At 48.3% G+C, this 15281-nt stretch overlaps 1 protein-coding gene across 3 annotated transcripts in view; it reads left to right on the top strand.

Annotated features, from left to right (window-relative positions):
* SLCO3A1 (solute carrier organic anion transporter family member 3A1) overlaps positions 1–15281 on the top strand; it is a 319554-nt gene that overhangs the window by 46268 nt on the left and 258005 nt on the right. For all 3 annotated transcript variants that reach the window (XR_009541827.1, XM_060156054.1, XM_060156051.1), the window contains exon 2: positions 6653–7118. Coding sequence is in view for 2 of the 3 variants with exons in the window: in XM_060156054.1 (XP_060012037.1) it covers positions 6653–7118 (466 nt within the window). In the remaining variant the exon portion in view is untranslated. The remainder of the gene's footprint in view (positions 1–6652; positions 7119–15281) is intronic.

Here is a 15281-nt window from a genome sequence, read left to right as displayed (position 1 = left end):
GGGCGGCAGCCTGCTGGGCTGTGGTGTCTCGTGCCTCTCCGAGCAGAGGGGCTTTTAGATGCAGGTTCTCTGCACTCACGGGCTCTCCCCAGCCTCGCAGCTCCCTCAGCCCTCACACGGGCTCCGGATTGAGGCACGGCAGGCTCCCCAGGGTCTTTTTCAGCTCCAGCTTCCTTGACCCAGGCCTCCTATCAGCCATGGCTCTGCTGCTCTTTACATCTGAGGCATCACACAAAGGCACCCTTCTCTGTGGTTCTGCCAGCACGCCCCTACGGAAGCCTCGTTTCTCACCAGCTCTGCTGAAATAGTTGCCTGGGCAGTTTCTTCTCCCTCCACATGCGCCACACCTGCCAGGATAGTGTTACTGAAGGATGGCTCCCCAAGGACCTCCAAATCAACCCTCAACCTAGCCTTTAAGGCCGTTTTACCTCCTCATGGCGCTCTGAGGCCAAAAAGGTCTTCCTCCCTTTTCCCGGGGATGGTCTGAATTTTCCCTTTGCCATTCCTCCCACCTCCCACTGGTTAGAATGGCCATCATCAAAATATCCACAAACAATAAATGCTGGAGAGGGTGTGGAGAAAAGGGATCCCTCCTGCACTGTTGGTGGGAATGTAAATTGATACAGCCACTATGGAGAACAGTACGGAAGTTCCTTAAAAAAATAAAAACAGAACTACCATATTACCCAGCAATCCCACTCCTGGCAATATATCCAGAGAAAAACATGGTCTGAAAGCATACATGCACCCCAGTGTTCACTGCAGCACTGTTTACAATAGCCAAGGCATGGAAGCAACCTAAATGTCCATCAACAGAGGAATGGATAAAGAAGATGTGGTACATACACGCAATGGAATATCACTCAGCCATAAGAAAGAATGAAATAATGCCATTTTGCAGCAACATGGATGGATCTAGAGATTGTCATACTGAGTGAAGTCAGAGAAAGAAATATCATATGATATCACTTATATGTGGAACCTAAAAAGAAATGATACAAATAAACTTATTTACGAAACAGAAACAGACTCACAGACTTAGAGAACCAACTTATGGTTACCTGGAAGAGTGGGGAGGGGAAGGGTGGAGGGAAGGGATAGTTAGGGAGTTTGGGATTGACATGTACACACTGCTGTATTTAAAGAGGATAACCAGGATAACCAGAGGATAGCACAGGGAACTCTGCTCAATGTTGTGTGGCAGCCTAGATGGGAGGGCAGTTTTGGGGGAGAATGGATACGTGTTTGTGTATGGCTGAATCACTTTGCTGTGCACCTGAAACTGTCACAACATTGTTAATCGGCTATATTCCAATATAAAATGTTTTTAAAAAAAGTATTGTGGTCCCACCCCCGCTGCCCATCTATTAAGACCTGGTTCATCCCTGGTGCGTCCCAGATCGATTTTCCTCCGCCTGCAGCCAAAGGTGTGTTCTCACTCCCTTGAGCCCTCTGCCACTTTACTGCATGACCCTGCATAGTAGACTGTGCTGTTAGGACCCTTTCTTTCTGCTGTCCCCAGGTTGTGAACCCCCACAGGGCAGGGATTCTGTCTCAGCCGTAGTTATATTCCTTGCACCTCCCGCCAAGCAGGCTCTGTGTGGCATCGAACTGGAAGTCGCACAGAGCATGCGCGCCAGGGCTGAGGGCGGCTCTTTTAAGTGTACCTACTGTGCGCCGGCTGCTGAATCATGACCTCGTGATGCATGTATTATCCTCACCACACAGGTGCAGAAACAGCTCAGAAAGATTGACATGGCTAAGCGCTCTCAAAGCCAGATTTGAACTTGAGGCTCCGGTGCTCCAGCGCTACGTGGATAGGACCAGGGTGCAATGTTGTAACTACCCCTGCACACTCAGCCCCTGTGCAGCGGCTATACCAGGAGTCTCTGCACACACACACACACACACACACACACACACCTCTGCCTGCCTGTGTATTAGAATCACCTGGGAGCTTGGAAAATACTCAAGCCCGGGCCCAGCTCTCACACATGATATCACAGTCCTGGTGGTGGTGGGCTGGGCATGGGGGGGGCGGTGCTGGTGTGTTTTTCCAGGTGATTCTAGTCCAGTTCCCACCCCCCTGAGCCAGAATAAGAAAATAGACTGTGGGAGGGCTCATGAGGGCAATTCTGAGCTTCAGCTGCTGCTCCAAGAGGTTGGCTGCTTCTTCCGTGAGTCCCTGATAACTGGCCCTTTCAGAGGTGAGGAAAGCCTCATCTGTCCCTGGCCGTGGTCTCTGGGTGCCTCCTGTCTCACAGCATTTCTGCCAGGATGTCCACAGGTCTCCCTTTTGGGCTGGGCCCCCATCTTGGCAGGTGACCAGAGTGTGCACCTCAGACTCCCTCAGAGGTGAGCCTCCCCCAGATGCCACCCAGCTTTCCCATAGGAGGAGAAGAGACTGGAGGTGAATTGGAAATGAGGGAGTGCTTTTAATTGGCATCTAATTAAGTAAAAAAAGCTCTTTAATCTTGAGGGGAGACAGGTTTGTCGAGGATGGAGAGCCCAGTGGTGCGGTGGTTCTCAAAGTCTGGTCCCCAGATCAGCAGCACCCACATGCATGCACATGACGTGTGGGAGCTTATGAGAAGTGTAGGTTCCTAGACACATCCCGGATGCACTGAATCAGAGACTCTGAGGTTGGGGGTCCAGCAGTCCGATACCCTCTAGGTGATTTTGCTGCCAGTGAAGGTTGAGAACCATAGCTCTCGATTGGTGGTTGAGCGTGTGTGTAGACACCTGAAATGTCAGTGGTGTTCACCCCTCCCCAACTCTGGGCACCAGAGACCGCTGGGGGTTTTTATAAAACCTTGGACTCCTGGGCCTCATCTCAGGGTTTGGGAATATATATATATATATATTTTTTTTTTGCGGTACACGGGCCTCTCACTGTTGTGGCCTCTCCTGTTGCGGAGCACAGGCTCCGGACGCGCAGGCTCAGCGGCCATGGCTCACGGGCCCAGCCGCTCCGCGGCATGTGGGATCTTCCCGGACCAGGGCACGAACCCGTGTCCCCTGCATCGGCAGGCGGACTCTCAACCACTGCGCCATCAGGGAAGCCCGAATCTATATTTTTAACAAGTGCTCCAGGAGATTCTGAAATGCAGGCGGGTTTTTTTGTTTTGTTTTGTTTTTGAATTGTGGTAGCAGAAACCTGATAAATATTGCATTCTTTTAATAATAACTTTGTATCTACTTGGTTCAAGGTGAGGACAGTTCCTCTTTTCTTTTCCTCCTGGAGTTGTGGCTCCTTCGTGTTTAATTATCAAGACATTTCCATCAGTCCTGTTACCTGTTAAGTACAGACAGCCGTTGCCGTTAGCGGGCATCTTCCTCATTGCTGGATTGTTCATTGCCACTTAAAAGCCACAAGTGGGTTTATGGCCTCATGCCTATTTAATTAGTCCAGCTTCTCCAAATTGGGTTTTAAGTGAGTGAAGACATTAGCTTCTGGCCTAATTGATCCACAAAGCATCTTTTCAGAATGTTTGTGTAGCTTAACTCTGGATCCAGAGAGGTGTCCGGAGGCTTTCAACAGGCCACGGGGTCAAGGAGGTAAGGACCGTACTACTCCTGTGACCCTTGTGGGTCGCTCTGCAAAGAGCAGGTTTGATTCAGGACAAGAATGGCTGGCATAGGCCCCTGCCCTTTCTAGAAGAGTGGACTCTTTTTGTTTTGCCCACAACTGCCTCTCTTCACCATCCTTATGTCATAAATGTCCACACCTGTGTGATATTTTATGACAGGGCACACCTGCTGGAACGGAGAGGTTGTCATGTTTCAGATCTGCCTAGTACGGATGTCATGAAGCCTTGTGACAGAAGTGAAATACACCTTCTGCTCCATTTCTGCCCACCCTTCCTCCCACCGCTGTTGCCCTTTTACTCCCGAGGTGGAGGTCACCAGGCTGCAGACCTGCCAGCCTGCTCGAGGTGACTCTGGTGAACCCAGGGGACCCTGCCCACATGCGTCCACTTCTGCATCTGGCTTCTTTTAGGCATCTCTCAAGTCCCGTCATCAAGGCCTGAGTGAACCCCCCAGGCCCCCCGCCACCTCTCAGGCAGTCAGGCTGTCTGCCTTTGTTCTTCCACATGGCATTACCTGTTATATGCCTCTGTTAGAGCATTTATTCCATCGAGCTTGTTTGTGTTACGAAGGAAAGAAGGGACTAAATGAAACCTTTGTTTTCACTTGCCCAGACCTTTCAGAAGGATCTCTGGGAGCGTTTGAAAGCCATTTTAATGAGACCAGGACTCGCTAAACTTCTTTTCTCGACAATGGCCAGTACTTGGTGCTTGAAAAATAATTAACTAGGGCTGCATGAGTTGTGAGCTGGCCTTGACTTGGTTAGAAGCACAATGGAAACAGGAATCAGAATCGGAATGCCGGCGATCGAGGGCAACACAGACGTCCCATCCTTGGTCATGAACAGGGACCTGCACCAGTGTTGAGTAGTGCCCTGCAGAGCTCACCCCCAGGCCCAGTGCTGACGGCAAGGCTGCAGTCATTTGTGTTGTTGTGTTAGCGCTGTGCTAACCCACATAGAATCACCTGGGCGGGCTTTAACAACATCCCAGCACCCAGGTTGCCCTGGCTTAGAAACTCACGGAGGGACCAGGCATCTGAAATTTTTAATGCTTTCCCAAGTGCATCCAATCTGAAGGTAGCATTGAAAACCCCTGGGTTAAAGGAGTCTGTTTAAATGTGTGGGGTTGAAATGAGGCTACAGGAATTACTGGACTAGTGTCTTTTTCTATAATAAAGGTAAATAGAATAGAGGCATGCTAATCAGCACAGGTGTGTGTCTGTGTATGTGGACATTGCAGAGAGGCTGTGGACGCAGGGATGCTGACACCGGTGCCCATATTTATACATTTGGAGGAAGGCTAGATCCACTGACGCTTCTTCCTTACCTTCCTTAGCAGCACATGCCCAGTCACTCAGCAGAGGCAGCCAAATCTCCCCAAAGATATAACGCTGCCTCTATGACGCTTCTCAGACTTTCCTGTTCATTTCCATTGCCACGGTACTGACCTTTTCTTCTCCCTTTTCTCAATAATAGTCCAGCCTTTTTCTCTGCTGGCATTCGCTCCTGCATTCTTCCACTCCATCCATTCTCCACACTCTGACCATACCTGAGTCACTCTCATGTTTTTAGAGCCTTTGCTGTTCCCCATCATGATGGCCCCAGGCTTTCTGACCCCAGAGCTTCGGTTCTGCACCCCTCAGCTTCCCCACCTCTCTCGATGCTCTCTGGCCGTGTAGGGAAAGGCTGCTCTGTGCTAACACACTTTTCATACGTTACGTCTAATCTTCGCATCCATCCTGCCGGGTAGGCGTTATTATTCCTACTTCACGGAAATCAGGGCTTGAAGAGGTTAAGTTAACTTGACCAAAGTCACAGAGCTAATTAAGGAAATAATAGATGTGCGGTTCAAACCAGTTGCTCCTCCCTCCAGGCTCTGTGTTCTCTCCACCACACTGCAGGGGACTGTCTGATTCCTTTAGGGTGGCCTCTGTAGCTTCTTATAGTCTGTTGCCAACCTGTCTTTTCACTACGTGCGTTCCATTCCATTATGAAATCATGCCACCCAGCGTTTGCTCGCCCTGTTCCTTTTGCCTGGAGTGTTCTTCCCTGCCCAACTAGGACTCCTGCGACAGGGACTCCTGTCTTGCTGATAATACCCTGCGTGGAACCTGCAAACAGCAGGACAGGGAGGCCATTTGCATTTTCTCTCCACCTCAAGGAGCCTTAAAATGATGCATCTCCTCTTGACCCTTCTACTGTGATTTTGCATCATGAATGTAACATGTAACCAACATACATGTCTACCTTTCTGCTAGGTGGCATCTTTGAGGCCAGGTGTCATCCCTTCCTCCTATTTCTGTCTTTTGTGTCCAGGGCATTGTGAAGCCAACAGCCGATGTTCAGTAGACATTTGTTAAACAGGTGAAGGGCAGACAAGGATGCAAAGGTGGGGAAAGTCATCAAACTATACCACCTGAGGGAGCTCGGTGGGGCTAGAGTGCACAGAACAGTCAGGGATTCAGGGATGTCTTTACCTCTAGGGAAATGTCCACTGTTTGGAAATTTCCAGAAGGAAGCCAAGAGTTAATGATTATCCTAATGAGCTAATCTAGCTTGTCCGTTTTGCTCCGCTCCCAGGTTTTTGTTTCCTTGTGTTTTTATTTTATTCAATATGCTTTGCTAATAACCTCCTGGTAAAAAGCCCGTGGACCCTATGTCCTCCAGCATGGACTTCATAAATAAGATGTAGTTGGGAGAGAGCCTGTGAAAGCTGTGGACTTCAGGACTTTCACAGGACTCATGAGCCTTAAATGGTGGCGGCCGTGGGGATGCAGAGGTTGTTCTTATGTGGTGAGGCAGAATCTTTCAGAATGGAAACAGATGCCAAGGAAAACTTCTTCCCCGATGGAAGTTACTTCTTTAACCATTAAATTGGGGTTATCATACTAAGTAAACGGTTTTTGGACTCTTAAGGTTTAAATCACTTGGCACAGCTGGTAAAAACAAAAAACGGCGAGGCGGGAGGATCCGGGATGGGCAGGTGCGCTGCGTGACGGGAAGGGGGCCTGCTGGGTGGTTTCCATCAGCACTGGCGTTGAGATTGCATTTTGCACCCCACAGGTGAGCGTCCTTACCACCCTGGAGCGGAGGTTCAACCTCCAGAGCGCCGACGTGGGCGTGATCGCCAGCAGCTTCGAGATCGGGAACCTGGCGCTCATCCTCTTCGTGAGCTACTTCGGGGCGCGCGGGCACAGGCCACGCCTCATCGGCTGCGGAGGCATCGTCATGGCCCTGGGCGCGTTGCTGTCGGCGCTGCCTGAGTTCCTGACCCACCAGTACAAGTACGAGGCGGGCGAGATCCGCTGGGGTGCCGAGGGCCGCGATGTCTGCGCCGCCAACGGCTCTGGCGGGGACCAGGGGCCCGACCCGGACCTCATCTGCCGCAGCCGGACCGCCACCAACATGATGTACTTGCTGCTTATTGGGGCCCAGGTGCTCCTGGGCATCGGTGCTACCCCCGTGCAGCCCCTGGGCGTCTCCTACATCGACGACCACGTGCGGAGGAAGGACTCCTCGCTCTACATAGGTAAGGAGTTGCCCCACAGCCAGGGGTGCTGTTCCCTTTTGGTTGATTCTGTGTCAGTAAACAGGGCATGTTAACAGAAGAAGAAAACGTGGGCCCCTGCAGTTTTAATTTTCCCGGAGCACTGGTTCTCAGACTTGGCTACACATCTCGGGTGTTTTGGAAAATGCTGATGTCTGAGTTGCACCTCCAGAAATTACGGGGTAGTTGGTCTGGGGTGCATCCTGGGCACATAGTTTTTAAAAAGCTCCCCAGGTGATTCCAATGTGCAGCAGAATTTGACCTCTGCGGTGCTAGAGCCTCAATAAACCTTGAGTGGGAAGCCGTGGTCAGGGGAAGTTTTATGTTTATTTATCTGCCTTTTTGTGTGTGTTTGGACTTTGGGCTATTCGGCATTAGCCACGAGGAATACTTGGGGATCTACACACTGGAAACCCTGTTTTTAATCATCAAAATGATCTCCTGGTCCTTGTCCTATTGAAGCTCAAAGAGAAAGGGGATTGCATGCCCAGCATTTGGTATTATTCAACGTTGGTAACGTTCCGTAATTTTTTTTTTTTTTTTCTGTCACGGGGTATGCACTGGAACTGCATATTTGGGAAGAAATAAGGTACATGTGAACTTTGAAAAGATGTTTTGTGCTGTAATGATTTCTGCTACTTTGTACTGGGAGGATGGAAGCCATTTGCAGGTGTTGGGTTAAGAAACATGCAAGTGGTGAATTACACTTAGAGCAAACGTGGCTCCTTAGTCACTGCTTCTAGGCACTGCTGCGTGGTCATTTGTCGGGTGAGGGCTGGCCTGCCGAGCATCTCCATTTCTTGTTTCCCAAGTTTAATTTTGCAGTTGGATTGTATGACATGACCCCAGTCACTGGGTGCTAAGCTCTGAAAAAATTATATCCACCCACGGAAGCTTTGTGCTTCCCAAAAGCTGTGTGCCTTGGAGTATAAAGTTAATTATAATATGAAGTTTAGGTTAAAATAGAATTTGATAAGAATTTTTCAAAAAGCTTCCTATCTAACAAGTTTCCACCATACGCTGCCCAAGCTTTCTGAGACAGGAGGGTTCAGAGCAGCTACACACCTGGATGCTAATTTTCCTCTGTGACTTTCTGTCCCAACTGTGGCGTAGATGACTTTGTTGAATAAATATGTCGTATGTCTCAGCCCTCTGTGAACAGGCTCTAGGAAAGAAAGGTGGAGAATATGTATCTCCCCATCCAAGGGATGAAACACCTGTGGACCTACCTAGGGAACACAAAGTAGAAGAGAAGATTGCTCAGGCCGAAGATGGCTAGTCGCTTCTCCCTGTGGTTAGGGGTTTCCATAATTGTGTATGAAGGTGGGCACAGTGGGGAGAGGGGTCTAAAGAAATCATTTACATTTTGATGCTTTTAAGGCTTCAGTGAAAGCCCCTCCTCATGAGTCTGTTGCAGACCAGGACGCGGGCCACAGCGTGTAGCCAAAACAGTCTCTGCAGGTCCATCTGGGCCATTGGCCTCTGACCTGACTGATATCACTCTAGGACCCTAGGATAGATATTTTTTGGTAGCAGTAACAGCAAGTAGGTAAATCAGGGCACATGGAAGGAAATGGGGAGTGAAAAGCTGAGTTCTTGTCTCTGATGAGGAAATCAAGTAGAAAAGTGTCTCCGCAGAATGCCTCCTACAGTCACACCAGTGGTAAATCACCTCTGCTTGGGGGCCCCTGCCTGGGGCATCAGGCTCAGAGCCCTCTTCCAGAAGTCCGCCCTGATGAGTTAGGCTGTGGTATTTCCTGGCACTGGATGAGGCCTGGGCTGTCGGTTCAAAGCTTTAGGATGTGGACTCATTTTGGTTTTGTGGGAGGTGGAGGCTTGGGCCACAGGGCTGACCATACCAGGCACAGGCCCTTCTCTCTTTCTGAGACCTTGTTTCTGGGATTTACGGTGAGTCTTTGGTAGGAGGCAAGTCTCAACCAAATTTCTAATTGGGCATCCTTTTCCTCTATGATAGTTCAACATTCACAGAGTTGGGAGTGTCTTTTTGTGTGGTGTGTGGGCATCTTGGTGGCATCTGGCCAAATTCCAAAACATGACAGTACAGGACTGTGGAGACGGCCTTCCTGAGTGCTTCTGAACTTGTTTCCTGGGTCTGTGTTCACGGGGAGCAACAGAGAGCAAGCTTTCTGCACAGATCGGCCTCGGTAGGTGGCCTTTTATTCCATGCATGGTTTGAATTCTCCAGGAACAATTTAAAAACACCATGCACATGCAGAGCATAACTGGTTCAGTCATTGATTGTACAGGTCATAAAAAGTGTTTGTGATCACGAGACTATTTTAGCATTTATCTCCTCTAATAGGGAGCTAGTTTCTGAAGCCACTTAATTTGCCTTCGGGAAGTATTTGGGGGAGCCTGCTGAATGGGGCTGGTATGACTTATGACCTCTTAACTCCCTGCAAGAGAAAGACAGTCTGAAGGGACTGGTGCTGGGACTGTGGGTGTTGATGGTATCCGTTGGGGTGGAGTAGCATGTGCACCCCTTGGTTCCAGCTCTTGCAGAGCTGGTAAGGGAGAGAGGCCCGTAGCTAGCCATCTGATCATATGCCTGACATGTGAGTGTAAACTGGAGATCGAAAGGTTTCTAAATCTTGCACGTGTGAAGCACAGGTTGTTCACAGCTGCTCCTTTCCTGTGGGTGTAAGCGGGGAAGGGGATGATAACCATGCAGCGCCCTGGCCACAGGCCACTGGTGACAAGCCCTGCCCCTGGGTCACCAGCTGGGTGCCTTCGGCACAACTATGGCCATGTCCTAGACCCCCTACAGCTAGAGGGAAAGGGAAGCATTCCGTATTAAATCAAGCTGGTATTTTCCACCCAAGTGACTCTTGGCTTCAGCCTCTTGTGGCTGAGTCACTGCCAAACTCCTGGATTCCTTGATGGTCATTCACAAGGGGCTTCTCCTGCTGGCGCTGTTCTCTGGCCATTCCTGCCCAGCCTGGGGAGGGAGCCAGGGGAGCTCATTACCAGGGGACAAAACTCACGCGGCTCTGCTGGCAGGCTTTTCAGGACCACACAATGTGGAGCCAAGCCTCACAGCGTGGCTGGCCGGTGACCCGTGGGTGGCACGTGGCGTGCCTTCTTCCCAGAGAGACTGATGGAGCAGAGTGGCAGTGGGAACCGTTTGATATGGTGGCGTGAGTGGGGTCCACCAATCGACCCTCTGGGAATTACTCGTGCTGTTAACCCATGTTGTGACCTTCCACGAGCTCAGTTTTCTTAGCTGCCCTGTTTCTCCGAGTTCAAAGCACAGCCCGTTGTATTGTAGGCAAGAGTAAGTAGGCTAATGTAATGGACTCGCTGGATCCTTTCATTAGATTGCTGTGGCAATTGGTTGGTGCCTTGTTTTGTCTTTTTTTCCTTTGGGGAGGAAAAAGCTCCAAATGAGAGTGGTAAGGATTTTTTTTAAAAAGTAACTTTATTTCTAGTTAAAAAGTATTACATGTTCACTGTTGACAACTTTGGAAGTATAGAAAAAGGATCATTGAAGAATAATTACCCTTAGCTTTATGCTTATATAAAATCCTTTTTTCTGCATTGGTATGCTTTTCTACACACACAAAAAATGTGTTTATAATAAATAATGTTTTGCTACTGTATTCCTCTCTTAATATTTCATGAACATTTCCCCATGTCACTAAATATTCTTTCGGTAATATTCTTTCTGCATACGAATATTCCCTTGTGGATCTATACTGTAATATTTAATGCCCTCTATCATTGGACATGGGTTTGTTTTTCCTATTTTACTGTTATAAACGAAGCAGACAGGTGATCTGTGCTTCTGAAAGGTTAAGTAACTTGTCTAAGATAATGAATGGGGCTGAGCCCTGGGTATGAGAGTGATGTTTTTTCCAGGTACGTCTGGGATCTGTGACAAGGCTGGGGTGGGTGGGGCTGGGTGCAAAGGGCTGGTGGATACTCCAGGGGGTCAGGTGCAAGTAGGGGCATTCTGCAAGACAGCCTGAATTCTTTGGGAAATAGATATCAGAGGAGTCAGGAAGGTGAGAAGAGAGCCGTGTGTCTCAAATCCAAGGGGAGAGGTGCGATGGGAATGGAGAACGGGTGTGAAGGCAGAATAGAGAGTTGGGAGGAGAAAGAAGGGGGGGCCTGGCTAACAGTTCACGTCAGGGTTCTGGAAGGAGGTTGTGCCCCTGTTTCATGGTGCTTTAAGTAGAGATCAGCACAGATCAGAGCTGGTGGATTCCATGTTCTGCTCACCTCTCACCAGAACTGAGGACAACATACCCTCACTTCGCTGTTCCTATCATGTGGAATCATGATAGCCATTAGGAAATTGCCCTTATGTTGTGTTGGAAATCTGTCTTCTTACAACTTTCCATACACTGTCTCTGGTTCTGCCCTCTGGGTCCACTTTGAGAAACTGTGATCCCTCTTCCACATTTGGTAACTCCACAGCTGGCGGAGCCCCAGCCTCTCATGGGCAGGGAAAGTCACCTAAAATTTGACTCTTATGTGCTGGGACCTCCGTTCCTTCCTTGATGCAGTTTCCTGCCACACAGCCACCGTTTCCCTCTTTACGAGGGATGCTAAGGCTGGAGGGCTTGTTACTAGGGGACAGAAACAGGTGAATGGGGCATGCAGGATTTGGGTACTGTATTGCTTTGCTAGGGCTACCATAACATAACACCACAGACTGAGTGACTTAAACAATGGAAATTTATTTTCTCACAGTTATGGAGGCTGGAAAGCCAAGGTCAAGGTATCAGAGTTGGCTTCCTCTGAGGCCTCTTTCCTTGGTTTGCAGATAGTGCCTTCTCCTCCTGTGTCTTCACATGGGCTTCCTCTGTGTGCACGTATCGCTGGTGTCTCTTTGTGTGTCCTAATTTCCTCCTCTTATAAGGACACCAGTCAGATTGGATTAGGGTCCACCCCTATGATCTTATTTAACCTCAACTACCTCTTTACGGCTCTATTTTCAAATAAGTCACATGCTGAGGTACTGGGAGTTAGGGCTTATATATATGACTTTGGGGGGGGGACATGATTTAGCCCATAACAGGTACCAAGAGGACCAGTACCAAACAAGCTGAGACTCCTGCCTCTTTTGTCCTAACTTTTCAATAAAGAACTTCATTGTCATGTTTGTTTTTTTTCCAAGTACTCAAGGAATTATTTGAGGTTGTAGTTTTTAAAAATGTTTTATTTGGGCACAATTGTAGAAACACAAGTTGTTGCAAAATACAGGGAAGTTCCCTGTACCCCTCATCCATTTTCCCCCAATGGTAACATCTTGCATCACTGTAGTACAGGATCAAAACCGGGCGGTGGGGCTTCCCTGGTGGCACAGTGGTTAAGAATCCGCCTGCCAATGCAGGGGACACGGGTTCAAGCCCTGGTCCAGGAAGATCCCACATGCCGTGGAGCAACTAAGCCCATGCGCCATAGCTACTGAGCCTGTGCTCTAGAGCCCACGAGCCACAACTACTGAAGCCCGCGTGCCTACAGCCCACGCTCTGCAATAAGAGAAGCCACCACAATGAGAAGTCCATGCACCACAACAAAGAGTAGCCCCCGCTAGCCCTAACTAGAGAAAGCCTGCGTGAAGCAACAAAGACCCAATGCAGCCAAAAATAAAAAAATAAATTAATTAAAACCAAAAAACAAACAACAAAAAAACGGGCAATGGACATGGGTACAATTCATGGGGTTTATTCAGATTTTATCCGTTTTATGTGCACTCATTTGTGTGTTTGTGTGTATAGTTCTGTGCAGTTTTATTACATGTGGATGATGATGTTTTAAAAATGCAGAATGGGATCAAGGTGAAAGCAGATTGTGTTGAGTCATGTGAGTGTCTGGCAGACAGATATACATGTGATACCAACACACACGTGCATACACACACACGGGAAGATGTGGAGACAGAGAGGAGGCTGTAGGTAGAGCAGGGGCCAACTAGAAGAAGGGGATTCTTGGAGGAGGGCTTCTGCCTTCCCCAGAATGGAATCCTCGCAGGGTACCCGAATACACAGAGCAATTCCTCCAAGCCGGGAGGCACATACGTTAGACATGAACGTGTCACACTTTTCTTTATCACTTCTGTTGAAACCCAGTGGAGACCTCCACATTCCAGTTAATGATGCAAAGAGAATTATTCTCAGATTTCATCTGCCAAATGTTTGTTTAGCACAAAGGTCACTAATACCAGGCAGCAACCAAACAGAACTAAATTTCTCTTCAGAGCCCTGGGAGCCCAGAGTTATTTTGTTTCTGATGAGTTTTTATTTTAACTTGACGTTGGGGAAAAATGTGTTTTAACTCTCCAAAGAGTGTGGGTCGGGTATGGATCAAATACACTGTGACTGCAGTTCATCTGAAAAAATAATTAAAAAGCCATCCCTCGTGGGAGCAAGCACAGCTCATTACATTCTTGCAACTCCGTTGATATTGAAGTTTCCCTTGTTAATTTCTTTCTTTTTTTTTTTTTGTAAATAAATGAGGCTGTAAAACCTCAATTTGTTTTGTCTGGGCTCCAGTCCCTCTCCCCAGCAGCTGGTCACATGCCATTTGCAGTGTGTTTTAGCAACTTGCTAGGAGACATGCGTGTGGCTCTTATCTGGCACTTCCATATTGCCCGGGCTGGTGGATGTTTCTTATTCATTTTCAGCCGCTCATAATTCATGCCCCTCGATTCATGGAATCACTGCTGTGCTCACTGCCTCGGTGACCTTGGGCAAGACTCTATAGAGCTTGGGCTCTGGAGTCTGACCGTCTTGAGATTCAAATCCTAGCTCCTCCACAGACCTGCCCACCGGGATTTCGGACACGTTTTCAGTTGACCTGAGCCTGTTTCCTTATCAGTAAAATGAGCCTGGAATCTACCAAGCGAGGCTTCGCCGGGACATTAGGTATCACGTTGTGGTGGGGGTCAATAAACGCAGTCCTGTTCATCTTTGTGGTCGTATCAACTCCATTTCCAAATGTAGAAATGGAGGCAGGAATAAGCGATTGACTTAGTTAAATACACGGGCAGGTCTTTTGACAAGAGTGGTTGGATCTTGATTTTCAGCCTGTGATGCAATCCATCCAGTAGATCTGAGAAGCAACCTCTTCCATCTTGAATTAGATCAGCAGGGCTCTTACTTGCCTGCACACCCCTTCCTGCGGCTCATCTCAAAGTACAGAAAGTGCTAGAGGTGTCCCAAGCAGCAGGCGATCTGGTTTGTATTAAGTCGGAGGCACCCCACAGTATGGCCATTGCCCCAGTGGGATATATTTATTGGCTTTCTGGGTTCCAGCACATTGCTTCTTAATTTGCTTCTTAATATTCGGTTTTTGAAAGAATGTCTTCTCGTTTTAGTCAAATTGGGAAAAACAAAAACAGAATAAGAAAACATAAATAATTTGTAAGCAGATACCTATAGAAAATTATTGTCAATGTTTAGGTCTATTTCATCCCAGCCTTTTTTGTTTGTATTTACTTTCACCTAGTTAAGACCATACTCTAGGTAAACCTGCTTTTTATCAATGATAAACCTTTCTGTGTATCATAAACAGTAAACATCACTTTAGATGACTGCATACTATTTTGTCAATCTAGAAAATCTGGAATGAGTTCACTGGACATTTAGGTGATGGAGATGTTTGTGACTGTAGAGCTTCATCCACATTTACTAAAGCTCACGTTAGTGTGGATAGATTCAGTGGGAGCTGGAAACCAGCCTGTTGGCTTTGCTGTGGCTTTTTCCAGAAGATGAATGCAGGGCGTCATGAAAAGAGGCTTTGGGCCGGGCTGTGAGCCTTGGTGCCCTCGTTTTGCGGCCCTCTCCCACCTCTGCTCAGGGTAGCAATCCTAAGTCCTGCTAGGGCTCAGCTAGCAAATGAGCAAAGCAGGCTTTGTGGAGGCTGGGAAACCAAAGGGCCTTGCCATGTCCTCAGCCATTGTTGCCCTGTGGGAACTCAAAGTCAGTCTTGCCAGATCCTCTGATTTTTAAGAGAGACTGGAAATGCATATTTTTCAAGTGGAGTGAATTGCCTTCTCCTTGCAATTGTCTCCTCAACCCTCCGTGGCTCAGCGATCACAGAAGCCAGCTTGAACACATCAGTGCCTTGCTCTTTGCAGTTCTTTGCTCCAGACCATCAATTTCAGATGGCATTCGC

Source organism: Lagenorhynchus albirostris, chromosome 1 (assembly GCF_949774975.1).
Source record: "Lagenorhynchus albirostris chromosome 1, mLagAlb1.1, whole genome shotgun sequence".
NCBI lineage: Eukaryota > Metazoa > Chordata > Mammalia > Artiodactyla > Delphinidae > Lagenorhynchus > Lagenorhynchus albirostris.
This window is presented reverse-complemented; position numbering and strand designations above follow the sequence as displayed.